This window comes from Notolabrus celidotus, chromosome 22 (genome assembly GCF_009762535.1).
Source record: "Notolabrus celidotus isolate fNotCel1 chromosome 22, fNotCel1.pri, whole genome shotgun sequence".
Taxonomy (NCBI): domain Eukaryota; kingdom Metazoa; phylum Chordata; class Actinopteri; order Labriformes; family Labridae; genus Notolabrus; species Notolabrus celidotus.
In genome coordinates, this window is record NC_048293.1 from 5813554 (window position 1) to 5830123 (window position 16570).

The following is a 16570-nucleotide window of genomic DNA, read 5'->3' on the forward strand; positions in this document are numbered from 1 at the left end:
AAAAACAGCTGTTGTATTTTTCGCCATGATGAGTCTCATAGTGGGACCAAATATTTTACTCTTTAAGCCCTGAAACCTGCTGTGATCACACCAAACACACAGGTTACCCATTCACCTGACACAGAGTGTAATGTTTACAGCAAAAGAACAGATAGATTATAATAATGAAGAAGGTAAAGTTGATTATTTTGGACCCCTCAGCTCCTGCAGGAACAGTTTGCTTGCTGGACAGTGTTGTATGCAGGGGTGTAGAGCTAGTGTTAGTAGTTAGTGGATCATCTTATAGTGCTCTAAAAAGTCTTTATGAATCTCAACCGGATTATGCAAACAGCAAGTCATCTATTTTCTCCCCTTTATAATGTGTTGAGTTAGTTCCATCTATCATTACAGTGTCAAATTGAAATGGTGTTCCTAACATAGTATAACCTACAAATAAAAGCAGATTAGGCTAAAAAAAAAAAACATTAGTCATTCAAAATAATCCACAAGTCACTGGATGATTCTTCCGAAGAGACACCACAACACTAAACACCCACTAACAGCTGACATAAACAATTCCCTCAAGTGTAATATTTATAACTGTGCATTAATATTCATGCCAAGTGCAATACTGGGGACTGTGAAAACTTTTCATAATGTGCAATATCCTAAACCCAAATACCTATTCTTTCCACCTGACCATATATATTTTTAAAAAAATGTATATTATTAGTGTATTTATATTGTCTTTAAGACATTTTCTACCTGTTTTTATTTATTTGTATCTATCACATGCACCTTCAGGAGCAGCACTTCTAATTTCATTGTACACCTGACAATGACAAATAAAGGCTATTCTATTTTATGATCTGGGAAGAATGTTTTAAAGAAACAAAAGTTATGATTCCAGCCCCTTCAAGTATTTTACATCACCTGAATATTTGGGGGGATTGAACAGACAAAGAAATCCAAGGACCTCTTTCATGGGTATTGACTGACATTTTTAACCTAATCTATAGGCCACACAACTGATCAAGAAAATATTCAACAGATTAACCGACAGTGAAAACAAACATAAATCCCAGCCTTTGAATAGCTTACATCTTTATTGTTATTTCTATTTTATGGCATCATAAAAAATAATTCAGTTTAAAAGCAACAGGGAATACAGCGGTCGTTCAACATGAACAAAAACTAATCACAAACACCGTCTGGCATTCATGAAATAAACATGCAGTCACTAGTAGTGGCGGTCAACAGGCAGTGTCAAAGTGCTTTACTAAAATTAAGACATTACTTCTCTTCAGAGGTTCTTTAAAATCAACATTTTCAGTCTGTTTTAGCAGCAGCCTGAACTATGGCTTGTACGGGGACACCTCATGTGAAAATTGGGAACATGACATATTTTATGAGCCTAGAGCTACATTTCTTGAGTCACAAATGCATATTCTGATGCTGACCCCTCTGTCTTTGCTAATTCTTTGCCATAGTCTAGACTGTTTGATCTATTAGTACTCATAATAGAATCACCTAACGGATACAGGACTCCAAAGTTTGCGGTAATGTGGTCCCCAGCGTCTTCTGACTGGCAGGGCTCCTGGTTTTCACGCTGGTGCCATACCAAAGAGGGATCCAGCATTCATGGCTGCTGTCACTTCACAGGTGAGTAACAAAAGTCTGAAGCTTGCAAAGTGTGTGCAGAGGCTGACTGTGGGGCAGCGTCAATGTGCTGTGCAGTGGAAATCCAGAAAACAATCAAGAGACAACAGCTTTTCATCCAAAACTTTCTCTCTTTCTTCAGCACCACACTGAAAAAGGTGACATCAAACACTGTGGTGATCAGAGAAAAGATGATAGTTACTGGAAATAATGTATTATTGTTGTTATGTAGCGCCCTCTACTGTCTGTTGTGAGACCTGCAGGAGGTCCAAGTGGCTCTGCAACTCAGCCAGAGGCAACTGTGGTTTAATACTCTGTGACTGCAGCTGAAAATTTTCTATTAGCTCCTGGAATGACACAAAAACCGGAGAACAAAGTGAGCAAGAGACAAATAGAGGGAAGGAGTTAAAAGAGGTCAGATCGCTACTGGAAGAAATTACTTCAAAGGAAAATGTGATAACAAGTATGAAGGGGAAGCTCACCGCTGGTAAGGCCAAGTCTGTGAGCTTCTTCCAATGAGATATGACCTCTTCCTCACTCAGGAGTCCTCTGTCTACCAGCTTTCGGACCAGAAACAGGTAGTTGTTCCACTGAAAAGGAAAAGACATGCATTATAAAAGTTTTTAAAAAAAAGAGTTAGCCACTGAGGATGTTTATTTTGGAGGATTAAACCTCACAAAAGTGCACGTTACAGACAAAAAGAGAAAATAATCTGGAGTATCAGAGCATGCAGACAGCTCAATGGCTCAATCACGACCAGGAACTTGTACATCATATAGTATTATTAAAACTTTAGTCCCAGTTATGGAATGTTTCGTACACGTACCTCAGTGTCGCTAGCCTTCAGCACAGCATTGACAGTAAGCGGTGTGAAGAGAAGGTGGAGGGGGGCAGAGGAATAGCAGTCTCCTTCCCACAGCTCAGCAAGCTGCTCCAGCAGCGCTCTGACAGGAGGCTCTGACCCTGAACCAGGACCCACAACAACCCCGTCACCTGTGTTGCACCCTGGTGGAGGCAGCACGGGCAGCTCTGCGGACACTGAGCAGATACACACAAACAGTAAGCTCTCATTACGCACAGACTTTAAGTTACTTCCATCTGAACAAGGCAGGGAACTTTGGCCAAGTAAAGTTTATAACACAGTTTACAGTCAACATACTGTATGCAATTATGAACTAGTCAGCCTAGACTCTCTCACCCAGTTTGCAGGCCAGCAGGACTGTTGAGTTCACCAACATTTGGTCTGACACCACGGTTGAAAACTAAGTAAGGAGAAAAGAAGAACAGAGTGAGATGAATGATGGCAAAATAATTAGTAACTCCATGGCAAAGTGTTTTGTTTTTTATTTTCCACAAGTGTTTAATGTACCTTCCTGCAGGCCAGTGTTTCTCCCACTCTCAGTAGCAGAGTGTGGATCTGAGAGCTGGTCTGCAGCTCTTCATCCGTCCTGGGGCCGACAGCAACACTCAGCAACTCCTGCATTCAGAAGATGATACATCAATCACATTTACTTCAGCTAGAAAATGGGTTTATCCTTTGAGCTACAAGCTTGTTGTTGCTCTTTGTGGAATAACTACTCATATATACACAAGGCTTTTCTCATGCAGGCATACCTTTATCTCTATGAGGACGTCAGAGGGCAGTGATGCACTGTGGTTGCAGTGTGGAGGGCAGGATGTCACTCTCTCACTTCCTTGTTTCCTCTTGGGAGTAGTGGACTGATCGTGGGAGACCAGCTCGACCACATTACCAGAGTCTGGAGCCCCGGGGCTTCCCACAGCCTTCATCACACGGTCGTACCTGCTTTTCCACTCTCGCCTTATCAACGCTGATAATGAGAAGAGTGCATATATCATTGAATTTAACTTGCAGAATATTAGAATAAAGAGCCACTAAATCCACCATTTCTTTATAACTTTGAAAAAACAAGTCATCACAATTAGCCCTGCGTCAGAAAACGGACAGGATAACACCGGTGTCTGTATTTAACACAGTAGAAATGTGGGAAAAAAATAGTACAATGTAATGACAGTTTATTTAACAGCTACCTGTGATGTTGGCAGAGAGCCAGCTGCAGGCTTTCTCCGTTGCAAGACGTTTGGTGATGTTTTCAGATGTAGTCAGGACCTGCACAGGGAAACCAAGCACAGAACAATGTAAGCACATTAACACAAGTTTCTAGAGTGATTTTTTTCCCCTATCTGTGTCAAACCTGGCTAGAAGAGCTTTGGATTGTTATTTAGGCATTGCATGATTTGTGCAGGACTTACAGCTGGAGAGGTCTCATCAGGGAGCAGGATTCGTATAGCTTCAGGACTCTTCTCGCTGCAAAATCTGCAAAACCACATTTAAAAAAAAGGAATCAGTGGATCACTCTCGCCACTCATGCATTCATATGGACTGTATGAAGAAACTCAGTCCACTCAGTACTAATATCCAACTTAAATCTATGACATATGGAGGGTGACAAGGGATAAGTTATGGTACCTGGTTGCTCTTGCAAGCGCCTCCAGCCCTGCGACACACAGCTGAGCGCAGATGGAGTCATTCAGTTTGGACGGATTTGAGTTCGGTGACTCCAGTCCACCTTTTAGCATCTTCTCCCCTCTCTCCACCAGCTCACTCACTAATGTGGCTCTGAGGAAGATCAACAAAGGGATGTGAGCACACAAGCGCAAACACATGAACAACAATCTCATACAGAATGTACAGTTCAGTTTGGATTAGGTGAAAAACACAGCTCACATTCACACATCTTGGAAATACATCTACAATGGGTGGTAAATTTTCCCTTGCCTCCACCTAAGAGGTGTTAAATTTGGACTGTTGAGCAGTCAAACGCTTTTAAGGGAGGCAACCAACCAGAGTTGCAGGCTTATTAACTCTTATTCTGAAAGTCTTTTTCAATTCTTTGTGTAGTTTTGTGGCTGGTGGAGGTTAAATAAAAAGATGTGACAGATACAGTTGATGTGGAACATTTTAAAAGCTTCTGTGCACTTTTCAGTCTCAACCTCCCCTCAGCTCTGTGATACTAACTTCATATGCTTCACAGCGTTGGATCCGACTCTCTCTGCAACAAACTCCACGGTGCGGCGCAGCGACGGGGGCTGGTTGTGGAAGAAGGCTTGCTCGAGATCCACCTGTCACAGTCAAGAGAGATTGGTTTAAATATTTGCACACAGGCAAGTCCGAGATATTTTACTCCATCTCCTCCCCCTGTTGACTCGCCTGTAGCTTCTGCTGCGACCTGTTGGCGGTCGGCGTATCCCTGGGCTCAGCAGAAGTGGGAGTGATCTTGCGAATGATTCCTCCACTTTTGGCCGTGCTCCCGGACACGAAGGCAGCAAGAAGCTTACGAAACTCACCTTGAGCAGAAAACACAGCAGGACATTGATTCTCAGCCTAAATGAGTCATTGTAAGTGAATGCGGCACAATTAATGTGAAAACATATACAGTAAGAGTCATCTAGGCAATCTGATAAGCCTCAACACCACAACATATACATGTAAACAATTAAATATGTGCCTTTAATCCCAAAAGGGGAAAGAAATGAGGTTTTACCACTCACCTAAAAATGGGCAACATGTGTAGAGAAGCTGTTGATCCACCAGGGGGATGCAGTCCTGCAAAACAACAAGAGATACCTCAGTATAAAAGAAAAGACCACTCGTAGACATTGAGCTACCTGAATGAATATTTCACTTACGAGCCCTGTAGCACTTGTGACACTATCCTCCAGATTTGCCACCTTGCTGAAGTCATCAGTGAAGAAAATGTCTTCAGGAATCACCGGGATCTGCACAAGTTCAATAACAAAAACTACTATTAATAAATGAATCCCTCTTTCAGTCAGAGGTAAAGTGGACACTGGATATTTCTTTTGTTCTGCCACTTCCTATATATCACAATATACAAAAAGGAAAGTTGTCGACATGTCATGTCTCACCTGGAAAAGCCAACCCAACACAGAAACCAGGAGCAGCTTGTTCAGGTACCCCATTTCTCCACATTTGCCCAGCAGCATTCTCCTACAAGGAGAAAAAGGAATATTTGAGCAATTTTTCAAAGAAGAAAACAAAATTTCAACATGAAGACAGGAAAAACTTAGTGCCAGAAGACACAATCTAATAGGTTTCAGTGTTGCTGCCCTGTTTGTCTAGGGATGAGCTTGTGTACAATTCCTTTCTTAGAGGCAGTTGAGCAAGATAAATTCATCGAATCGTATTGCATCGTAACCCATTGTATAGTATCGTATCGTATAGTAAAGTTACCTATCGTATAGTATTGCATCGTAACCTATCATATCGTATTGTATTGTAACGTAACCTATTGTATCGTATCATATTGCATCGTAACGTAACCTATCGTATCGTATTGCATCGTAACCTACCGTATCGTATTGAATTGTAATGTAACCTATTCATATCGTATTGTATCGTAACGTAACCTATTGTATCGTATTGCAGCGTTACGCATCGTATTGAATTTTAACGTAACCTATTGTATCGTATTGCATCGTAACCTACCGTATCGTATTGAATTGTAATGTAACCTATCATATCGTATTGCATCGAAACGTAACCTATCGTATCGTATTGCATCGTAACCTACCGTATCGTATTGAATTGTAATGTAACCTATCGTATCGTATTGCATCGTAACCTACCGTATCGTATTGAATTGTAATGTAACCTATCGTATCGTATTGCATCGTAACGTAACCTATCGTATTGCATCGTAATGTAACCTATCGCATCGTATTGCATCGTAACGTAACCTATCGCATCGTAACGTAACCTATCGTATTGCATCGTAATGTAACCTATCGTATCGTATTGCATCGTAACGTAACCTATCGCATCGTATTGCATCGTAACGTAACCTATAATATCGTATTGTATTGTAACGTAACCTATAATATTGTATTGTAACGTAACCTATTGTATCGTATTGCATCGTAACTTATCATATCGTATTGAATTGTAACGTAACCTATCGTATTGCATCGTAACGTTACCTATTGTATCGTATTGCATCGTGACCTATCGTATCGTATTGAATTTTAACGTAACCTATTGTATCGTAACCTATTGTATCGTAACCTATTGTATCGTAACCTATTGTATCGTAACGTATCGTAAAGTAACCTATCGTATCGTATTGCATCGTAACGTAACCTATCATATCATACTGCATCATAAAGTAACCTATCGTATCGCATTTTTGATCATATCGCACTGTAACTTATCATATAATGTTCATTGTCAGACTTTTGGTGAAAAAAGACGAGCTGGGGTGTTCATTTTAAGTTTACCTCAGCTACATTTTACAATGGCCGACCTTTCTTTACTAAAATGTTAAGAGCATAAACGTTGAGAAAAGGAGACAGACCTGTAAAGCAGAAGCAGTGTGCCTAATGCAGTCCTATAGCAGATTAGCAGAGGACCAACAAAGTCCAGCATGGAGAGGAACTCCACCAGCCAGGGTATGGTCAAGATGGTGCGCCTCTTTTTCACACTGTTAGCCAACACAGCACACACATCCAGCACGGGAACACTCTGAGGGGATAAAAAAGACATTTATATTTTAAGAAAATGAAATGCAAGCTTGATATGAAACTTCTCTTCATGATCAGGTAAACGGGTTGAGCTTAACAAGCTACATTGTTCCTCATGCCTCACCTTGCTGCGCAGCTCTATAGCGGTCTCCTGTATTTCTCTGGATGGTCTGTCAGCTGTTTGATAAGGCAAGAAGGAAATGAATCCCAGAAACTTGGCTAGCAGACGAGCGAGGAGCAGCACTGAGGTGAACCGCTGCTTCTCATCCTGTTGAAATGGATAGAAACAAGAGAGGTTTAAACAATTATAATACTACTGTTTCTGAATCTGGCATGTGTGTAATTGAATTACCTATCATGCTGAAACTACTTTCCTAAGATATTTTCCATAAAAAAATCCTGAAAGACAGCTTGAAACTAACGTGTTAAAATATCTATAAATATCTTCAATTTTTGATTGCATACCTGCTGCTCCATATCACCGTCTCCCTCCTCCTCTCCCTCCCTGATGGAAGCAGGAGGGCTCAGGATGGACACCTCATCCAGCTGGAGGAGCTGCTGACACAGGCTGTCCTGCAAGTGCTGGTTCAGCTGGCAGCTGGTCCACATTATGTTAGATTTATTAGATCACAGAAACATGAAAAACACTGCAGCTTTTAGATGTTGCCAAGTTGTTTGTGAAAAAGCGTTTATTAAGTTAAAAAAGGACATCTGTCAAATTAAGAAAAGACTGGAACACAGTTGAATTACTGCCTTTAGTGGCTCGTCAGGTTAATTATAAAGATTAAAGAAAAAATGATTGCCGTTTTTTTTTTTTTTCTTAGTCATATCAAATAGTGAAAGTGGATGCATAATCTTACCAGCTGGCTGCCTGCAGAAAATCCCTGAAGAACTCTTGGTGACCAGGAAAGGATGGAGGGGGGCAGGGACCCGCGACTCCATGAGGCTGAATGAGACGCTCCTCAAGTCGCTTCAGGCGCCCCAAGCTGTCTGCTCCCAGCATGCCTAGCAGGTCAGCATCAGGGGTATCTCCGGGGGAGCTGTTCAGTCGAGGGCCTTTACACATCTAAATGAAAATGGCAGTTATATTGTACTAATAGTGTGCTCTGTGTGCCAAGGCAAGACAAGGTAAAGAGTAGGGTTGCAAAATTCCGTGAATTTTCAAAGTTGGAAACTTTCCATAAACGTGAATAAACCAGAAATTTACTAAATTGGAGGCCGGATCTTAATAGGGAACTTAAATATAGTTGGGGAAAATATATTTTAGCATAATCCTGACTAAAACAACCAGATGTCATGCAAGTACAGTTGAATATCTCTGCTATTCCTCCATCACATACACACAGCACACTGCTTACTGCAGGGCTATTGAGACCACGCCCCATACATGCACTGTGCATTCCTCCATCACATGCACAGATGATTTCTAGAATCCTGCAGAGGCTAGGCTTGAGAAGCTTGAGGGAAGATGCTTTTTTTATTTGCATGTTGAATGGGAGTTTTTTGGAGGGAGAGGGGCTCTCTTCATTTAACATTTTGAATGGGACTTTGTTGGGATTGTTTTTTGTTAATTTTTGAATGGGTTGGGTCAGGGGGATGAGTAATATTTAACTCAACATTCATGTTTTTGTTCTTCAATGAAAGAATTAATTGTTCAATAAAATATTTAACACTTGATAAAGTTCTACTTACAAATAAATCTGTTTTAATTGTATTATTTTGGATGGATGTCTGCTTATAACAAAACAAAAATCTATGCTTGGATATGATACCTTTCCATTAAATTACCCTCAATTCCCAGTTAACTCCCATTAATTCCCATGGAAAGTTTCCACTTTGGAATATTACCAAAATTCCCCAGCTTAACTTCCCATGGAAATTTACCAGAAACGTTCCCAGAAATTTTCCACCCCTTTGCAACCCTAGTAAAGAGGCGGCTAAACACAAGTTATCACAGTGGATCATGTTGCAGTCTACCTGAACAAGCTGCTTCAGGAAGAGACGACTGAAGTGGGAATGGTTTCCTGCAGAGGTCAGCAGGCTCATCATTCCTCTGAAAAGAGAAGATGAAAAATGAAAAGGCACAGAGAAAAGTAGCTAATACCGCAACTGTAAATATGTGTCCGACATTTCATTGTTAACTATACTAACCTTATCCGACTCCCAAGGGCAGAGTCAAAGGTCCACCCTGGCTCCTTGTGAAAATCCTCCCATTCTCGCAAGACCTCATAAAAAATATCTCTGAGAAAGCAAGGGCACTGAATGTAAGTGTCTCTGATCAATACAATCTAATGCAGAAGTTACTTTTAAGTGTACAGCCAGAAGTTGGACACCATCTGTTGATGTTTTCGATCATACAAGTCGTTTTGCTGGGCACAAGTTCATAGAATTAGCTTGCAATTAAATGATGACAAACCTCTGTTTTTTAAAAGTGTGGAAGGACTTGTCACTTCCAAAGTTGGACCTGTTGTCAGTGGCGGGCTGGAATGGGACTGAGTGGATGAAAGTGGAAGCTGACGGAGAGAGCTGGAGAAGATGAGGGATAAACACACGTTAACCAAAATATATGATATATTATTTATTAAACACTAATATGGCTATAATTAAATTTTTTGAATATTGCTTTCTCTGCAGATTATTAGTGTATTATTTGGCCTGCAAAACATCACAAAGCAGATTGATTCAATTTCAGTCAAGTAATCATAAATATATAGGATTTGGAACAGGTACTGCCTTGAAAACAACAATCTGTATATTACAGCCGGGTTACCCTTGCTGTGCTCCCGTCCTGGGCCTGAGTCAAACGGTCCCTGAGATCCGGAGAGAAAGACGCCACACGTTCGTTTTCTGCCAGCATCCGCAATGTACACTTGTCCAAATGAGCTACCAACCTGCCAAGAATACACGGTTAGGAATCAATTCAAGGGGACCAGAGGATGAAAGTGTCACTTTATTAGGGGAAATAGCCATGTCCCTGTATATCTTCTCATTAGTGCAGGGGAGAACATGAAGGAACATTATGATGCAAGCTATAAAACAACTCACTGGAACTGATTCTCCAGCACCTTTACCGCAAAGTACACACAGTTGTGTACTTGTCTCAGGTAACATCTCTCCAGGACATCTGAAAATGGGGGGAAAGAAGTTTAATATCAATGACTGTTGTTTTAAATTTTAAAGGTTATAAGATGTTTTAGGACAAAAGTTACAAAATAATCTGGTCCATGCCTGAATTTCTTGCACACAAACTTCCCTGTTCCTCATCATCATGAGTGTGAGGAGACCGAGATGTTAGCAGCTGCATCACAAAGAACAGCTCCAGAAAAATGTTTGGCACTAAGTTTTCTGTAAGACAGGAAAATGTCATCAAACGCAAATTCTTTGTTTGTACACTTCTCTGAAAATCTCTTCAGTTATCTCAATAAATGATAACATACGTATGTTGTTCTTCCTCTAAATGGCACTTTAATGCCACCTTGTGGTTGCTCACCAGAAATGCAGGTACAGTACAGCTCTGCCAGGAGATCCAGATCCGAAGAATAGGTGACTTTGGATGGTTCACAGAGTGTCTGCAAATCTGGAGTGACTTTAGATCCTGTCCTGAGCCCTGACTTGGTTGGGGTGCAGGGGTCTAGAGAGACCGACAGAGGTGAGCTGACCAGCTGGGCCCGCTTTGTCCTAAGAAAAAATACAGAATGGTATATTCATGAAGTGAAGAGCAAGTGATGCTGCAATGGAGCAAAAATTGAGAGACTAATACAAAAAGGTAAATAAATTGGATAGAAGAAGAATTCCTATTTCAATGAGTGTATACATAATAGTAATACAGTAAAGTACCTTCCATCTATAATATGGAGTAGCTAACATAGTAGTATGCATATAGCACTGGTAAGGTCAAAAAGATAAACAAATGTCTTCCACTGAAGCAGAATCGTTCTTCACATGCACTCACTTTTCCCTCTTAAGCAGCTCCCGCTCTTCCAGCAGGCTCAGAGGACTGCCTAAATTCACTGACCCCTCAACTGTCTCCACACTTAAAGGGGGAGTAGAGGGTTTACTGAATGGGGTGGAGGTGAAGCAGGTCTTAGGTTTGGATTGTGGTCGCTCTGCACCGACTGGTGTTGGGTTTATTCGTCTTGATGGTTTGGATGCCCTGAAAGAGACAAGAAGATAAGATAAGACATAACTTTATTGATCCCTCGGGGGGGAAATTCAGTTGTGGCAGCAATCCAGACATAAGTACAATCAAGAAAAAGTTCCAATTAGTAAAATAAGCATAGATAAATAAAGATAGAATACAATTTAGATATATACAATGTTACAAATGGATGAAATAGTATTAGCTGTAGAAGCTGTAAGACAAAACTGCAAATCAAAGATGGAGCCAGTGTTGACTTGATATTCAGCTGGACTCACGCAGGTGAAACAGGTGATGCTCCAACAGGAGGGAAGTCCTCCAAGTTGCTTAAGTTGAGCTGCTCCACAGATGGAGGTGACACCTGCTCACTTATCCTACTGTGCCCTCCACCTCCTCCTCTACCTGACCTCCTCCCCCCACTCTCCCAGCGTCCAGTGTCATCACTGTGATGTCCTCCACGCCCTCCTCCATGTCTCCCTTGTCCCACCACAGCTGTGGTGCCACCACTTCTCCTGCGGCCTTTCTGAGACTGGAAGTTTGGGCTGTTCTGGTGCTCAGGAGGAGAAACCATGTAGTCCCCTAGACTGATCTTATTGCTAGATCGGCGCTCAGAGCCTGACGGCCTGGAGGCAGGGCTCCATGCTGTAGTAAAGGAGGGGCTGCTGAAGGAGTTAACCCCACTGAGACAGTGGGATCCCGACTGTCCACCTGCATCCCACTCAGTTCCTGGTGACACAGAGGAGGCAGGAGAAAACAACTGGACCCTGCTGGCACTCCGAGAACCAGCTCCACTTCCACCAGACCTGCATCCTCTCCTGTCAGTGAAGCCCTGCATCTGTGTAGCAGGTCTGGAGCGACTGGGGGTCTTGGCTGGCGTTGCAGGGCCATGGGTTAGTGCTTGACTGCTCTGTTCTCTCAGGAAATTCAACAGAAAAGGGACAAATTCTTGTTTGTGGACTGTCAACACAGGTTCACTGAATGCCAGGATGTCATCCCCCTGTTAAAGCAAAGGCATACATGTTAGATACGACTTCAAAAGACTTGAATAGGACAGATATACAAAACTATGTATCCATAAAGAGCCTGAGGAGGACAGTTACTGGAGCAGCACATTTTTCGTTGGAAAGCTTTACAACATTACTGCAGAAAAAGTAACTAGTACTAATCTTAGCTCTATAAACGCTGAGTTACAAATGCTTAAATGCCAAGCCCTGTCGTATCAAAATGAGTCATTGTAGCTACTTTTAGGATTAGGGTCCCCCTGACAATGTGCAAGCTGAACACGTAACGTGTAGCCTTGAGTCCATCATACCCAGGTTGCAGCTAGCCTAGCTTGCTAGCCCTGCAGCTAAAAGTTTTGTTTACAACCAGTTTTAAGCTTTGTCATCTCATAATGCACGCCACACGAGGGCGGCCGTTTATAATATGTCTCACCAATGTGGCTATTTATCACCCAGGACCTACTTTGATATTCGTCAGCCAGTCCAAGACCGTCTTAATATCCACTTTCTTCAGCAGAGCAGATTCCAAAAGAGCCGCCATTCTGTCCAGGCGCTGCGCGGCTAGAGGACTGAGGGGAAGGGGGCGGGGTCAGGGCTTACGCAGCCGCGCACGCATAGTGCGTCTGACGTACCCCTACCACTCCAAGCAAGTACTCATAAGAAATCTATACTTTAAGGCAGGGGTTCCCAGAGTGTGGGTCTGGACCCCCTGGGGGGTCGCAAGACACAAATGGGGTTCGTGAGATGTTTTCCAGAATGTTTTTTTTTTTTTAAAGTTATCTTGAAATAATAAATTTGACCCTTTATAGTAAATAATATCGAAAAAAAATAGTCACTAAACTTGAAATAGAACCAGGAAAATAGAAAATGTAATGAGTTTTCTGCCTTTCGTTTTGCCAGATGACTCCTAAGTTTAGGATTAGTGAACATTTAATTATCAAAAACATCAGTAGCGGTAGGTTAACTAACGGCACAGGAAACACAGACACATGCTCATATAGGCCAGACCAGCTAAATGAAGCCACATTAAATCACTTTGAGGGACAGTGGGGTTCATGAGTCTTTCGCACCTATATTTTGGGTGTCCCAGGCTGAAAAGTTTGAGAACTCCTGCTTTAAGGCAGGGGCGTCAAACTCATTTCAGTTCAGGGGCAACAAAAAGCCCAAGTTGATCTGAAGTGGGCCGGACCAGTAAAATCATAACATAATAACCTATAAATAATGAAAACTTCAAATGTTTCCCTTTGTTTTAGTGCAAAAAAGTACAAGTACATTCTGAAAATGTTCACATTTAATGAACTATATTTTTACAGAAACAGCTGTTGTATTTTTTGCCATGATGAGTGTCATAGTGGGGTCAAATATTTTACTCTATAAGCCCTGAAACCTGCTGCCAACACACCAAACACACAGGTTACCCATTCACCTGACACAGCAAAAGAACAGCTAGATTATAATAATGAAGAATGTTAAGTTGACTATTTTGGACCCCTCAGCTCCAGCAGGAACAGTTTGCTTGCTGGACAGTGTTGTATGCAGGGGTGTAGAGCTAGTGTAAGTAGTTAGTGGATCATCTTATAGTGCTCTAAAAAGACTTCATGAATCTCAACCGGATTATTCAAACAGCAAGTCATCTATTTTCTCACATTGAGAAAAAAAGTCCTGGAAAAAAAGGGCCGTTCAGGTGCGCTTTGTTAGCACTATGATTTTATGCGACCCCAGAGGACAAATTTAAAACAGTAGTTTTTTTTTATTGAAAAATTGCAGTTCTCTTCTCTGTAACTTTTTCGCTTTACAAAGTCGTTCCACAGGCCGGAATGGCACCTCTGGTGGGCCGGTTTTGGCCCACGGGCCGCATGTTTGACACCCCTGCTTTAAGGTAAAATCCTTGAGATCATGGACTCAAGTATAAGATAAGATAAGATAAGATAAGATAAGATAAGATAAGATAAGATAAGATAAGATAAGATAAGATACTCCTTTATTTGTCCCACAATGGGGAAATTCATGGAGTCGCAGCAGCAAACAAAGTACAAGAATTTCAACAAGAATATATAGAAAAAAAATGTTCATCAAAGACGACAGCTTGGCAATAATTGTCCTGTCAGCCACCACCTCCACAGGGTCAAGGACTGAGCTGGCCTTCTTAGTTCAGTCTTGCTCTCCTGTATCCTGTCCTCCCACAGCAGGTGAAAAAAAAAATACAAGCAGTACGCAGAAAGCTGAGACTCAAACCAACGACAGCTTCAGCACTTCCCCTGTGGAAGACGTTTCCAGCCTTTCGGTCCCTGCTGCGGTCAGTGTCCCAAAAACATCTGACGAGGAGATCCTGGAGAACCAGAAACCTCTTATTGAGCCAGACCATCAGACCATCCCGGACCATCCCGGACATTGAGTCTGGGGATGAAAAGGACTTTGTGGTTGATTCTGAAGAGGTGGAGAAAACTGCAGATGATACCTGCTGCCTGCAGCAAGAACCTTGCAGTGAGGACCACAAACAAGTCTCTGACTCTGAAGAACAACAATCTGATGATGGAGCCCAAAACATCCAACTACCTGAACTGTCTGTTGACCAGCTTATGGCTGATGATGACCAAACTGCAGAACAAAATCTGCAGACTAACAGAGCTGTGGTGGAGCAATCCACTATCAAACAAGTCCTGTTGAAGCTCTTTAAACCCCCAAACTTCTGCACACCGAGGAGCCAGAGGAGCCAGGACTTTGATGATGAGATGGTGGAGCACATCCACATGTTGCTCCAAAAAGAGGCTAAGAAGTACGAGAAGAACCGAATCTTTCTTAAACACCTCAACCGCCTCAAAGACCCGAAAGAAGAGGTGAAAATTATCCGGAAACTGCATCGGCCAATCAAAGCCAGATTGAGAGACGTTTTGCCGAACACCCGCCTGTGTGTGTGTGTGTGTGTGTGTGTGTGTGTGTAGAGACAGAAATGACATCCCGTCATGTAAATAAGATAAATAACATAAGGATATTTAGTCTGTTAAATAAAAGAACAAGGTATAGAGCTGATCTATGAGAGAGGGAACCTTAAATCACTTCTGCTTTGACTTCCAAGGGGGGGCAGGAACGGAACGGTTCGATACAGATACACGTATTGTTGCACCCCTAGTATATATTTATATAGGGTAGAGAGAGGATACTACCCCACCTTTCCTACAAGTTTTCATCATAAAATGGGAAAAGTACTCTGATTAGATGTAATCTGAATGCTTTTGTGGGAGTACTCTGATAACATGTATTCTGATGACTCTAGGAACAGTTACAGGATGGTAGTCTTTCTGATTAGTTTGGCAAAAGAACTCTGATCATTACAGGCATGTCAATTGTGTGGTGGTTATGACCGACAATCTTCAACAAGATAATTCTTGGTTCACATCCTGGACCGAGGCTTTCAATGTGAGAAACGTTTTTTTTCACACTGTCTAACATGTGCTTTTAAAAATGTCTAAATGAAAACACCTAAATCTCAGTTAGATATGCACTGCCAGGCAGGCCTGTGGTGAGGTGGCAGAACCTGTGTGCTTTCAGTGATATAGTTTAGGGTTCAAATCCTGGACAGAGACCTATTGTGTGGTATACAGGTAATGTTTTCATCACTAAGGAAACAAGCTTTGCTTTGGGAGTACCATTCCAGAATAATGTAACTTTGTGATGTCACAGTACCAACACTGTTTCAGGAGAAAATTTCAAATGTCTCATTTCACACAAACCCTCTCTACAAGCAAGTCACTGTTTGATCGTGTCTGCTCGTTGTTTTCGATTGTGTTTTAACTTTTGTTTCTTGCAAACTTTCACTTGTATCCACTTTGTTGAGATCATGAACTCCAGTATGCAGAGAACCAAGGCTCAAACCGGCGACAGCTTCAACGCTGCTGTGGTCACTGTCAGCACTGACCTGGTTGAGGATCTGCTGGTCCAGCTGCTACTGAAGCTGCACCCTCTGGAAAGCTACACTAGCGCTTATCTAGACCAACAACAACTGCTGACACACTGTCTCCACTTGGGTGCAACAACTCTGGAGACCCTGAAGAAAGACCCCGGTGTCTCTGTGGACGAAGACCTCCCTCCTCCTTCCTGTGAGGCTTGGAGAGCTGTCGCTCTTCTCGTCTGCAGCGTCATGGAGAGGTTTGGGACAACGTACAGGATAAGGAAGCTAGTGCTGGACAAAGACCCGGCACTCCTGAGATTCATCCCGGACCAAATCATTGAGTCT

The 16570-nt window shown here is 42.1% G+C and overlaps 1 protein-coding gene across 1 annotated transcript; it reads right to left on the reverse strand.

The window, feature by feature from the left end:
* Window positions 1-1065: 1065 nt before the first annotated feature.
* cdan1 (codanin 1) lies at window positions 1066-12940 on the reverse strand. The gene is made up of 28 exons (XM_034675364.1): window positions 12800-12940; window positions 11614-12332; window positions 11150-11350; window positions 10688-10875; window positions 10426-10542; window positions 10243-10321; window positions 9968-10088; window positions 9614-9723; window positions 9349-9438; window positions 9175-9250; window positions 8058-8263; window positions 7663-7795; window positions 7322-7465; window positions 7032-7198; window positions 5587-5668; window positions 5347-5436; window positions 5209-5263; window positions 4868-5004; window positions 4676-4779; window positions 4127-4276; window positions 3910-3973; window positions 3688-3766; window positions 3253-3467; window positions 3008-3115; window positions 2837-2900; window positions 2465-2676; window positions 2121-2228; window positions 1066-1985 (listed from the first exon to the last, which is right to left on the reverse strand). Exons 1-28 carry the CDS (start codon window positions 12875-12877, stop codon window positions 1863-1865), a joined length of 4020 nt encoding a protein of 1339 aa, XP_034531255.1. The 5' UTR covers window positions 12878-12940; the 3' UTR covers window positions 1066-1862.
* Between the last annotated feature and the right edge of the window lie 3630 nt (window positions 12941-16570).